Source organism: Perna viridis, chromosome 5, assembly GCF_037379345.1.
Source record: "Perna viridis isolate PV_CMFRI_1.1 ecotype Kerala chromosome 5, ASM3737934v1, whole genome shotgun sequence".
NCBI lineage: Eukaryota > Metazoa > Mollusca > Bivalvia > Mytilida > Mytilidae > Perna > Perna viridis.
In genome coordinates this window covers 18,734,231-18,748,049 of record NC_142449.1, presented here as the reverse complement: position 1 = coordinate 18,748,049, position 13,819 = coordinate 18,734,231, and the positions used below count along the sequence as shown (strand labels likewise).

The 13,819-nt window shown below is 32.9% G+C and overlaps 1 protein-coding gene across 1 annotated transcript; it reads right to left on the bottom strand.

Moving 5' to 3' along the window:
• Positions 1 to 397: 397 nt before the first annotated feature.
• On the bottom strand, positions 398 to 10,212 carry LOC148616381 (uncharacterized). The gene is made up of 6 exons (XM_088583361.1): positions 9,387 to 10,212; positions 4,185 to 4,327; positions 3,584 to 3,927; positions 3,142 to 3,280; positions 1,083 to 1,255; positions 398 to 802 (listed from the first exon to the last, which is right to left on the bottom strand). The coding sequence occupies exons 1-6, from the start codon at positions 9,939 to 9,941 to the stop codon at positions 546 to 548; spliced, it is 1,611 nt and encodes a 536-aa protein (XP_088439487.1). The 5' UTR covers positions 9,942 to 10,212; the 3' UTR covers positions 398 to 545.
• Between the last annotated feature and the right edge of the window lie 3,607 nt (positions 10,213 to 13,819).

The window sequence follows — 13,819 nt, the reverse complement described above, 5'->3', positions numbered from 1 at the left end:
GAAATTCTAAAAAATACACGACTATTTCTAAGTATATGTCATTGGTATAGTGGGGGTCCTTATATAAAATATGTAAGCAGTAGTTAAGGTTTATGATAACATTCAATGGGTTTAACTGTGTCAAAACCTCGCTGACCTGTTTCACCAGACCGATTTTGTTGTCAACCTGGTTATGAATGAAAATTCAGAACGCTATTGGATATCTCAACGTTTCACTGGTTTCAAATACATGCAAACCTGAATAAAAGTGATCGATTTGATTCCATTTTTTTCATGTTGCATTGTTCGTTTAGTTTGGTTGGTTATTTTTTTAATTGTTTATGCAATAACATATAAATCGCCAATTTTGTTTTCAGATTAGGACACGGTATTTTATCAACAGAATGTACAGTGTAATTATATGTTGAATTTAATTGATGTCAATAACAGAATATACAAAACACAAAACTTCAATAAATATAACAAATATTTACATTAAAACATAACAACAAAGTCAACAAGTATAAAGAAACAAGAATCTGGAATTAGATAACTGAAATTCAGTGCTATGAATAAAATAACGACAAGCCGTATCTATTACTGTCTTTGCTTAGAATGCATCTATATTTTGTCATTTTATTAAGAAAAAAATCTGAAAAGTTTTTAGAAATGTTCTGTGATTTGAGGGTTAATGTCATTCTATTGTTCTTAGAAAATAAAGCAAATCCATTTTTTGATGTAATAATGGTTTCAGCATTCATATTGCTATACATGGAAGTTAATGTTACAACAATGGAATCATCTGTATCTACAAAGTCATAATCTGAAAGAAAAAGAATAATATTGTAAATGTGGAAAATAGAAATTGGTATTATTTGTATGTTTGATATAACGAAATAAAATAAAAAACAATAGGATAAGAACCACATATAAAGATTAGTCGCTCATTCTGGTTAGCCCTGTTACTATTTTCATCCGGGTATCCATGCAGAATAACAGAGATTACAATGCGCTTTGTACTTTTAGAATTTTTTAAATTTTCTGTTTAAGATTTATTCTTTTAAATAGAAATTCGGAGAAATCCAATTATTATAAATATATACCTTTTAGCTTGCCACCAATAATGGATGTTTTATCCTGCAGTTGTGAACATTTGGCCAGATCCGCCACCATCTTAACATCCCTACCCTTCCTCAGCGACGAGCGTAATGACCCATAAGATTTGATCGTCTTTACAAGTTGGAAAGGATTTGTTGTAAATCTGATGTGTCCATTTCTGAAGTTTTAATAAACGGTTTGTAACATGTATTTATGGAATACGTAACAACAACAGATCAAATCCAATTATTACAAGACGGTTTACGATCTCCTTCATCTTCACAAATGTTATACACATGTAAAGGAGGAAAATGCCAAGTTGGACAGAGAAGAGCCAAGGACAGCCATTCGGACCCAAAAGGCGGGAGACCTGTGTGATTTAGTTTGACAAATAGTGTATGCGTTTTAGAGTCAAATGGATGTGGTTTGGTGAATATCCTAATGTGAAGTGCAAATTTAACAATTGATAATGTTAGAGTTTTAGTTACCAAAGATGTATGCTTTTTTAGAATGCCGAAAAGTTTATGTCGAGCCAAAACGTGTATGTGAATTTAGACTGCCTTGTCTAGCCGGGCGTAGTTCCGGGATTTTACTGTGCTAGCACACGACGTTAGTACGCAGTTTTACTAACGCCACACGAGACCGTTCCAGCTCATGCTTCTGGTGAATAGGTTGACCATTTTTTATAAGTTTGAAAACTGGATTGATTATCATTGGTTAGCTTGGTCAACTTTTAGAATTTTAAGTGTAAATGTAAATCCAAAATTTACACGTGGACTTAAAAACAGCCAGAAGTTTAGCCAAAGAAGCGAATAAAAAATGTATTTTTGAGCCAAAGTAGTAAACTATAAGATAGTAAAATAAGGAAAATATAAAAAAAAAATAAAGTATTTTTTTTTTATTATTTGGGCGTTTAGCTTTATGACTAGGCATAAACCGGAGTTTTGTTTTAAGAAGAACGCACGCGACATTATACTGCAAACGGCTGGAGCTATCGGCGCTGTAGATATGTTTCATATGCATATGTGAAAATGATTAACGAAAGTAAAAAAAAAATAATAATAGCAAAAAGTAAATCAATAAAATGAGAGACTATGTGTATAAATATATTGCATTGTGAAACCCCATATCAGGTGATTAATTTTATTTTAATTCAAATATATATTATTTTGTTTTTTTTTATTGAAAAATGAAAGATGATATTATTTAAGATAAATGGTACTGTATGAATATGTTGGTTATGGTTTTATTACGTTAGATATTGACCCTACATATTTACAAGTGTGTCGCACGACCACCTGAAACTGAATGTCCTCTGAAACTCCATTTTTTGGCATAAAGGCGATATATCTTTAACATATTTTCCTATTTGACCTGGTAGCATGGTTGTGCCCAGTCTGAGTCTAGTAATTGTTTTTGTGTGATGTCTTTTACCACTGTAAAATGCTGGTTTTACATTAACATTAGGTTTTAGCTGTTTATGCCAAATGTGATTCGAATTTTCCCAGTTTTGTTTAAAGATTTTGGAAATAATTGAACTTAACCCAATTTTGACACCAATAGTAGGGTCTGATAGAGCTTGTTTTGCCAATCTGTCGCTAATTTCATTACCCGGAATACCGACATGTGCCGGAATCCATTCTATAATTACACTTATATTTTTCTGTTTAAGAAATTTTGCCTATAGTTGAATAGAATTTAACAAGTCTGGTCCGCTAGATTTATTATTTTTTTATAGATTGAAGAGAAATAAAAGAATCCGTGAGGATGACAATGTTTTTGTCATGATGATTTTGGTCAATTATTCATTCAAGCAATATTGCAGTCAATTCTGTTGAATAAACGGAAATATTATCAGTCAACCGAGTAGATAATGATACTCTTTTACCAGGGATAAAGAATGCATTTGATGTTTTACCAGAAGCAGGATCCTTGGAGCCATCTGTATTCATATTTTTAAAAGTTTCTATATTTTTCAACTATAATTTGCATAACAGCTGATTTAATCAAATGCGGATTGTCTTTCATGTTCATGATGTTATGACGTCGAAAGAAAGTGACTACCTTGTTTCTGAGCTATACATTCGACATATCGCCATTGCTTGCTGGGCCACGTGATTACTGAAATCATCAATGACGTAATAATCAATTACTACAGTACCGTCTCTATAAAGTTTCACTTCCCTAAGTATGCTCTGGATTTCTGAAAAGAAAGAATACCGCCTTGTACAATGAATTCAAGATATTCTAATGGTAATGGATAGTATATATAAGCTTTCATGGATGTTAGGATGTAAAAGGTGAAGTACTAACTACTTTCCTTAAAAGTTCTTCTCAGTGAAAAAAGGAAATGTCTACTTAATCCGGAATTGTTTATACGATACTTAATTGTCCACCTGTTAACTTTCATTATAAATCAAGCAAAATTGCAAACCAAATTATTATTAAATAACTATCATACCGTTTAAAAAGCGGGAAATTTATGGAAATGCTGTGCAATACCTACCATTGTTATGTAAAACTTTTTTCATTGATGAAAATTTCAACATGTCGCCATGAAATTTTCTTTTATCAAGAGATATTTCGAAGTTTTCAATTTGCATGCCAAAATGGAATCTTGCTGGATCTGGATAGCCAGATTTGGAACAGGATGTGGCATCAGCAACCATGTACACAGATCGACCAGATATTAACTTTTCTGTGATTGCATCGAAGGATTCTAGGTTCCATATTAGTTTGTGTTGGTTGTTGGAGACACCATCTGATACGGGAACATTGTTTCCATGGTAACGGCCGACAACATTATTGCTATCTGCGGCGGAAGCAACTGATTTGTGATGAAGTCTGAATCTGTGGGAGCAATAACTTATTAAGTTAACAAAAGTAATGTAAAGAATTGTTTATTTGAAACTACATGTCCATTTCGAATGATACATGTACTTTGTTAAAATTGAAACCAAGCTTGATCAGCTAAAATTCTTTAATGTTATATGATAGTGTGTATTATAAAAAAGTAATTAATTTATATTAAGAAAACACAAATAAAGTAAGCGCGTTACTATTAAAAATATACATAATAAGATGATTATTCCAGAGCGTACACTTACGAAACATTCTTGATCTTTTGAACTTTTCTCATATTATAAGGTCCATCGGTTGCTAAAGAAGTAGATCCGTCCCTGACATTGAACCAACCTTCCTGCCACTTTAATGACCTCGAATCCAGTGTGGCTGACATTTCAATCCGCAACTGAAATAAAAAAAATATATATTTAATCCATAACTCTTTAATTTTATTGACAATATCTATTCCGACATCCTTGCAGTACCGAATGCTTTCATAAACTTTTCATAATAGTTCAACAAAATCCCCATTTCTCTAAAATACATGTATTGGAGAAATGAGAGACACTGCCTCAGTCACCATATCACGTACATAGAGAGAAACACAGTGATGGTGAACCCTAACTTGCATGCCTTTGGTTAAATAATTGTACTTAAAATACTTAACAAATTTCATTTCGGAATACAACATTATATGTTTATGGACACATTACAACTTGAACTGGTTAAAATGGAAGAAAAAGCAAATCTTCTGGATTAATGTTAATTTACATACAGATGTACATGCGTTTGAATTTTAAACTATATGCAGCTTCATATTTACAAATATTCAGAATAAATGGCAACAGTTTATATAACATCTGTATTGCTTATATTAAAAAATGAATTCAGCCGTAGTAATGTTTACTGTTAGACAGGAAAAAAGCACGTTCCTAGTGATGGAAATTTATAACGGCTTTGTCTACATGTATGTCGTTCTCAATTATTTATCTATGTATCCTTTTCATGAAACACTTTATGCAGTGATGAGAATCAGACGTGACGAATCGTTAACTATTCAGTGTTTTTCTTATACATTTCTCAGCGTCGATATACCGCCTTGATTGACCTTTGCTCCTATGTATGTTGTTATTCTGGGTTGGTTTGTTTAAAGTCGTTAACTTATAGACGTTTCACCTTATTAAGGGGTTCCGTGGCAATAAAAATTCTTAGTCATTCAATGGGGACATAAATCATAGAAATGATACCCATGGTATGACATTTCTTACAGACCATATAATTTCCAATTTCGCAAGGTGCTGGGTTATTTTCTGGTTACATTAAAATATTTTATTCTTTATAAAACAGCATATCTTTTCATTCTCTTTCACATCTGATGGCATGTCGTTATAATTAAGTATTTAATTTATTCAAAACCTTTTAAATTCACTATGAAGTCTTATTTGTTACAAATCCTTCCGTCTTCCTCTCTTGCTTGTACAGGCGCGTAGCTGCCGTTAGGCAAAAAAGCTTTTGCCTACACTTCAATTTGGCCTCAGCTACGCGCCTGTTGTACAGTGTTAATACAAGATTTTATGATATCAACTTATGCTGAAATGGTCTTTATCACATTAAAAAACTTCCAAGGAATGGAAAATAGGATAAGATAGATAAAACTTATAATAAAATATGAAATTGTCAAATCTAGGAAACAAAGAAATTTTGCATACTATTATCTTTGTGAATAGATTGATATGACAATTATTACAGCTTATAACCGGGGATCTGTTAACGTTTATGACAAGAATCCAGTACCGCCTCAAATCCTTTCATCATGATCTGATACTGCACACCTAAAGTATGCACAACGAGTCTCTTTAACTATTTGTTAAATGAGAAACTGTAGAAGGAAACGTCATGAAATCAAACCAAAGTGATTAACAAAGAAAGAACAATGACGGAGAAACAACCATTACGTATAATGTGTATTAACAGTAAGACTGCTACAAGTATCTCTGAAATACTAATATATCTGTACCACTGACCTTACCAGGTGCCGAAAGGCATCGATCTGGTTTAAGACCCACCGTTTATATTAGGAAGAAATCTTGATAAATGAAAAAGTCTTGCATTTCTTCACCAGGTTTTCAATTCTAACTTTGTTTACGCCCGTTTACCTGAAACCCTGCATACGCCCTTGATTACAGGTAAGTTGGTCTGAATTTCCTCTGAGCCCGGAATCCTCCTATTTGTTATTTAGACATGGATGTCGGAGCCCAATAAATCAATATCCAAATAAAAAAGGAGGGTTGCAGGGTCAGATGAAATTCAAACTACTGGTATGTTTGATAATAATGATGCAAGAATGAGATGGCTTGATATGTGTGTGTTACAAATATATTTAAATCAAGTTCTTTATCTAGGAGATTGGCACATCTCTAAACCCATTTGGAACGTATGATTGTTTAAACGGCACAAGTCGATGGTATTTACATACTGCATGATGCCGCACCCTATAATCCTGTGACATTTGACATGTAACCTTCAGTTAGCCTATTTTAGGGGTTTAATTCTCGATTAGATAAAAACTAATGGATAGCAATTAATATTTTATTAAAACATAGTTGTAATGTCGTGACAAGCACTAAATGATGCACAGGCAGGACTCAAATGTTGACATCCGGGGAGCTGAAGTTACTTGATCTTCGCGTTTGAGCGCTAAATTCACGATAAAGCAAATAAGAATTTTGTAGACGTGTTCACGAGAAGCCAGTATTGAGGCTATTGCCTTAACAAATAATATCTTCACTAAAGTTAAAATCTGGCCACTTTAAGTAAATGTTTAAAAATGAAGTGTTAAAACTTCATGTATCTAAGAATTCCATGGCCAGTACGTCACAGACATAAAAACAAGGGACCAAATCGTGGATCGACTCCTGGTCGTAGGTTTATATGACTATTAAGGTTAAGCTACGTAGCTCGGATACAAATAATCTTATTTCATTATTTCATAGGCTAAATCAAATAAGTCAACATAAATTTAAGCAATTTTACCTCTTTCCAAGAGAGGGATTAGAGATGATTTATACTTCGTCGCAAGATCGAGTATTACAAATACCTATTTCGCGCATTAATTGCAGTCGGCAATCGTTTTACCTTTAATCAATAATTTACCAAGTTTAACTTGTGTACACAACACAAATCTGCCTCAGAACTCTTAAAGAGGTGGGAGGTTTGGTCTAACCAATATTTTCATTAAGAAATACCTGTACCAAGTCAGGAGCGTAGTGACTATTTTCATATTTCCGGTTTGTTCTTGACTTTAAAATTTCCAGTGCATATGTCCCTCCGATTTGTAATTGCGAGTTGGCTTAATTTTTTATTACATATACCATTTTTTCATTAAACAAATCTAAAAGAGGTTTAAATCATATTAAAAGCGATTAAAGACATTTAAGGGTAAATATTTATAACCGCCTTGCAATTATTTTTTTAAAATATGTTTTTGTGATTTGAAAAGAGTTTTTAATAATTTGCAAAGATGTGCAAAAATGTAACTATACTCTTTGAGTTTTGACTTAAATGTCGTTATATAGAAAGCGATAGTAAATGAGCCGATAGTGTGACAATTGTTCGACCTGCCTAATAGGGTTTTATTATCCCATATCAAAGATAAAATTGCTTCAGATTTCATCCCTAATTACGTCTACATGTATTATTGTCATTCTATACACTACGCAGTACCTTTAAGTACATGTATATAAAATGACAAGTCAGCTATGATACCATTCAAAAAATAATATTTCTTTTGATCTTGTTTTTTTTTCATATAATTTGAAAAAAGATCGGTTGAATAATTATTATGGTATACGATTTGTATTCAGATCAATGAAACACTTTGAACTACATAGTAAACCTTGTGTGGTTCATCAACGGTGAGCGCCTAATTAGGATGGTGTTACCGTATAACAAGAAAGGATTCGAACGTGTTCAGTTGAGCTAACACATATAGGCTACAAATATACGCGAGTTTAACTAGTTCATTTAAAGTCGATTTTATTGCAAACCAATATAATAAAGTCCTGTTCAGCAACACCAATTTAGTTAGCATATGTTACTAACATTTTTATGAATGAAATTATAAAAGCTATAAGCTCCATGGCGGGTAATCGAAGTTTACGTAAAATCACTTCTCGCAGATATTTTCTTGCGTGAGATTTACTGGGTTTCTTTACAATGGTAAGGCTGCACATATGTTGTTATCACACCTTTATGAAAAATTCAGATAAAATCGACAAGTTCAACTATCGTCGGGCGCACAACAGTTACTGAACATTTACAAAATTGTATTGTTTTCTGTAAGGTTCATCATACGCGATTAGCTGAATAGTTTCGAATTCTTCTGAAATCGTGTTTAGTTCAAGTCATCGTTTGGCAGATTTGGTTTGTTTCTTAATAATAACTATACATATTTTGATAGATGTATAAAATTGAATTATTTAATCTTATTGTATAAAGAATTTAAGTTACATTTTTGAAATTTCTGGTGCATTTAAGTACTTAAAAGTATACATCAAGGGCAAGCAGGTGTGTACTAAAAGACAACATGAACTTCAGAGGCGTTCAATATGTCACCAACCATTTCAATGAACTGTTTTCCATTGCAAATGACCTGTATGACTTTTTCTGCATCCTTCTATAACTTGTGGCTGATAAAATCCGAAGTAGTTATTGAACGGAAGTTCAAATGGCCATCAGCTACTAGAAGATTGACATGAACGTACATTAAATATTTGATAAGTGTGAGACATGCCGACATGTTAATTTCACGTTACAAAAGGTCGACGAAAAACTTTTTCGTTCCGGTAAAAAATCGTTTTGAATAAAAGGTTCAATCATTAAATGTAAATTTGACATAAGCTATTTGAATTTAAAGAGGACATTTACATGACATGTATATATTGTAAATGGCCCACAATTGGATAATGTCCCTTCATTTTCTGCGTGTAGGTTAAAACAATAATACATATTAAGTTTAAATTAACACCAAAAATCCCAACTTTGACGTGAGAATGGTGGTAATTCTTAGGGAATGCGTTGTACTAATCCAACGACATTTTACAAAGTTCGAAGTTTTTCATTCTACAAATCATGGGTCCACGGGAGCAATGACAAAACAATATTTGTAATTAAATGGACAGTACATGTATAAATACAAAAAAAAACAGGAGGTATGGTATGATTGTCAATGAGACAGTCATCAAACCAAAAGTCAAGCAACAATTAAACTTTTACAGGTCACAGACAATTTAAGACACACAAAATAGAGGTTTTTTATCGTTTGTACAATCATGTACAATTTAATCATTAAGACAACAAATGATTCGTATGATAGTTCACGTTGTCAGGTGATGGAACCAGGGAAGCAGAAAACTAAGAACTCTAACTTAACTTCAATTTATACAAAAATAATTCTTATTACCTACCTGTTCCCCACTGATATAGGCAACACAGTCACGACTTGTTGCTCCATGGAAGTACTTTTTCTTTAATTTTCGCCATAACATGTCGCAATGTCTTCGGGAATATACGTCTTCCTCTGTTAGTTCTTGAATGTAGCCTAAATTCTTATGGATTCTTCTCAGCTTTTCTGTATCCCGAAAGAGAAGATTCCTCATACGAATAGCGCGACCCCTTTGATCTACCGAAAAACTGTAAAGGTACTGTTTGAATGGCTTATTTCTTCGACTGCTCACATACTGTTCTACATACACGGTAAATGAATCTTCAAGAAAGGGCACGTGAACTGGTCGAATGACTGTCTGCAAGGACATATGTCGTCTGTTTGACGGAAGCCTGTTACTAACATCCAGAATATATTGCTGCTGGTTACTATAGTATCCTGGTAAAAGTCTTGACAAAATTTTTAAATCTTTGTCCAGGCGCAACGAAAATGACGGATATGCACAAAACACCAATAGTATGTAAAACATAAAACACAAAGAAAAAATGAAGCAGTGGATAGAAGTGAAATAGAACATGTTTAAATCTTAGGTACGACTGAATGAACTTCACCTATAGTAAATGATGATAGACGGATGAATGCATGGCTTTTATATAACAACTACAGTAAAGTCTATATTACCAGAGACGTAGGTGATATTTATGTGATAACTTAGGCGTATCCAATTAAAAAAGATATGATACTGATGGCAAATTACATTTATATGACCTCATGCATCTGTTCCTATGTTCAGCGTGTACAAATCTTAACAATTTCATTTGTCGTTCTTATCATGACCTACAATTCATCATTTAAGAAAGCTCATTCAAATGTATTTATCAAATCAGTTCATAGAACTCGATGTGTACTTTCGTGCACAATTCGTAACCCATGTACTTGTTATATAAGAGGAAAGCCCCATTGCTCAAATATAAGTTGTATTATGCTCTATGTTAAATAACACACGTAAGAATTCTCTAATACTCAGAAAGTACTTTTATACTCCGATTTGGATAATAATAATTGGAGCACTGTCCACAGAAAACTAATACATTCCTGTGTGTACATCTTCATGTGATGTTCATCTTTCATCGAAATCCCTTAAACGGTATAAAAGGAGTATCGATTAAAATTATGCGGACTATCGGGCAGAGAGGCAGTCCTATTGCTCTGTTGTCGCTCGGCTGATTTGTCCGACAAGCCTCGTGGGAAGTCAGAGCTTGTACCATATAAAAAATACGGGATTTTGTGCATCAATTTTGGTGCGTGGTTCGAGACTAAAATTTAATATTTTATTGGCTCTTGAAAAGTTGAAACTAGATAATTATGTAATGAACATAATGCTTTAACAATAAAATGCTTATGCTTTTCTGTAATAACTGGTGTTTGGAGAATGGAGTTCAAGATCATAGAGACAAATATCGGGAAGCCTTGTAAAACTTAAGCGGTATACAAATTTCATATTGAGTGAAAAAAATGACTGTCAATACTGTCGTCTGTTGCAAATGCATCAACTAATAACTGTTTTTCTTTGAGTTTACAGAAATTCGATTTTCAAACCAGTGCCGTATTTTCGGTATGTGACAAGCTCTGATGTCCCACGCCCCAGGTTGTGTGGTAAATCAGCCGTTGGATGTTAACATGATGACTAAAGTATAGTAACATCCCCCATACTTTGTTTACAGAGATGTAAAAAATTTGGATTAACCTTTTTAGTTCAAATATTCAGAATTGAGGGGAAATTATTATAAATTTGTCTGTATTAAACTGTGATGTAGCCAAAATCTTACAAGAGTTTTGGACGACAAAGATTCTACTGTATCCAAATTATTATTGAAAGCAATAGCTTCCGTTATATCAATTGAAGGAAACGCCATACCATAGTAAAAGAAATACTATATTTCTTTACAACTTATAGGAAATAATAGGTCAAATAGAAAAATTAATGAATGAAAATATGAAGTGTTTTCCTGCGCATGGTACTTACAAAGGAGAGTCACATCCTATGTTGTGGTGTTTATTCCTGTGACGTTAAGAACTTCCATATACTACATGGCATAGTCCTCAATTTGGTCACGTTTCTTGAACTTACTTGTGTAAGGATTGATACATATATACATAACTATTTATGCAAATTTTCATTTATGTAAATTGTCAAAATGGCCCATCTTTTATTTACTTATGACACCTGTTATCGACGAGTTGTTTTGGCAAAGGCGCGAGGGGATAAAAATCAACAACGCTATAAATTATCAAACGGGATTACAATGCAATGTCAAACAAAGTTTTCCAGATAGATTTCTTGAATATTTTTTTTTTCAGTTTCGGGAGAGTGTTCTATTATCTTTGTTTACTGTTAAATAATTACTAGTTGAATTTGTTTTACTCATAGATAAACATTATAACATTGCATTTCCTTATATAATTAATCAAACTTTGTATGTCACAATTTATTTCTTAATTGAACCTGACACAGTCAAAACGGTCAACAGTAAGTAAAAGAACGATTAGAAAAGCAGAGGACGCTCAACCTACCGGTGCACCTGGTCCATGCTCCTATTTTTAGTGGAGTCCGACTTTCTAATTTATGTTGTACGTTTTATTAAGGTTTTTTATGTTTGTTTTCCGTGTCTGGTCTTTGTCCCTGCACGAGGACTACATTCTTTTGATTTCCGGTAGAATCTTGATTCTCTTGATTGCTTTTTTTCTACTGGTAAAGTTTTCGAGAAAATTGCATAGTAAAATTCATTTGGTTTATAAAAATAAACTTACATAGAATATTATGGGGGAATACTCGGAAACGGTGAACACTTTTGGCAGAAGACTGTAGTAATCGTATAATCTTGAAATGCAATGTATATCCATAACCATTGACAAAGTCTACAAACAGCCACATTTTTCGAATTTAGTCTATAATCAAAAACTGCAGTTTTTATTTTAAGATAGGTGAATGTTGACTTTTAGTTTTGCTGCGTTTCAAGATGACGCATTTTGGGCGTACTGGTTAGGTTTCAAAGTTTTGTGTCAAAGTTCTTATAAGTATTTATATACGTCTGGCTGCGCGTATGTTAACATCGTTTAAACGAAAATGAACAATTTCAAAACCCCCTGTACTTATCCCTCTGAAAATTATGACGTAGTGAATTTTACGAAGCAGAAAGCTATTATTGCATTTCTTGCCGTTAATTATTGTATTTTTAAATCGTTGTCTTCTGGCTATTCCAACCAATATATTTTTTACAAATAAAGTGTTAATGTATTTGAAAAAAAAAAACATTTAAAATTAATGTTGGAATCAAAAATTGATTTCTGACTAAATTAAAGATGTTAAAGAATAATAGTTATAATTTTCCATTATTTTAGTTGTTTGACGAAATAAACATTTATTTGTGAGATGTTTTGAACGAATATAAAATTGGCTACCCTCAAGACAAGGTCATAGAATCAAGAGATCGACGAAATAGAGTTTGGGGCTACAACTTTTCATTTCATGCATATTCAATAAATACTATGAATAAGATTTGAATTCATGTGCTGTCTTTTGCTGAATATGATGAAGACAATATACTTTGCGAAAGTAAAAAAATTGCGGTCGTATAACATACATGTAACGCTGTTATCGTCATTCGGCGTCCGTAGGAATTTTGTTTCCAGACGATAGCTTGAATTATGAGTATACAGATCTTCACAAAATTAAACTACATTGTGTCATACCATAGAAAAAAGGCTGGGATTGATTTTTTTTATTCAACTTGGCACTTGATTTGTTTTAGGAATTATTAGGGACAGGAAACAAATATTTCATGATATTTGAACAATAACTTGACTACATATTGAATGGATCTCTTTTAATTGTACCTCATGAATCCATACCTTTTACTTTATCTTTTCGTAGAATAATTTATATTATATTATTTGGACAATGTCCAATATATTGACAGATAACATTAGTACAACATGGTAATCAAGTACTTCTTGTATATATATATATGAACCATTTATCATAATCACTTAAGGAGGTAGATCTAGGGTCAGGGACATAACTCGTAAAATCAGTGATATGTTTGTATTATATTCAATTTCACCAAAGCCCATCAAGCTTTCATTTGAAACAGAGTGAAATTAGTCCAGGTTACTTTGATGCATGCACGAGATAGATGTAAATGCTGAATACAAACGTTCCAATGATTTGTAAAAGTTATGTCCCTTACTCTAGCTCTACCTCCTTAATTGAGTCTTAAATTGATTTTAGGCACTTACCATCATTTTTCTAACCAATATCTTATCTTCGCTATGGTTGATGCCTTACCATTATATACCCAGATAGCAAACAGATGTTGGGCCAACGTTGGCATTATGTTGGCATCCTCGTTGGGCCGACGATGGCAAAGGATGTTGGCCCAATGACATTTTGTT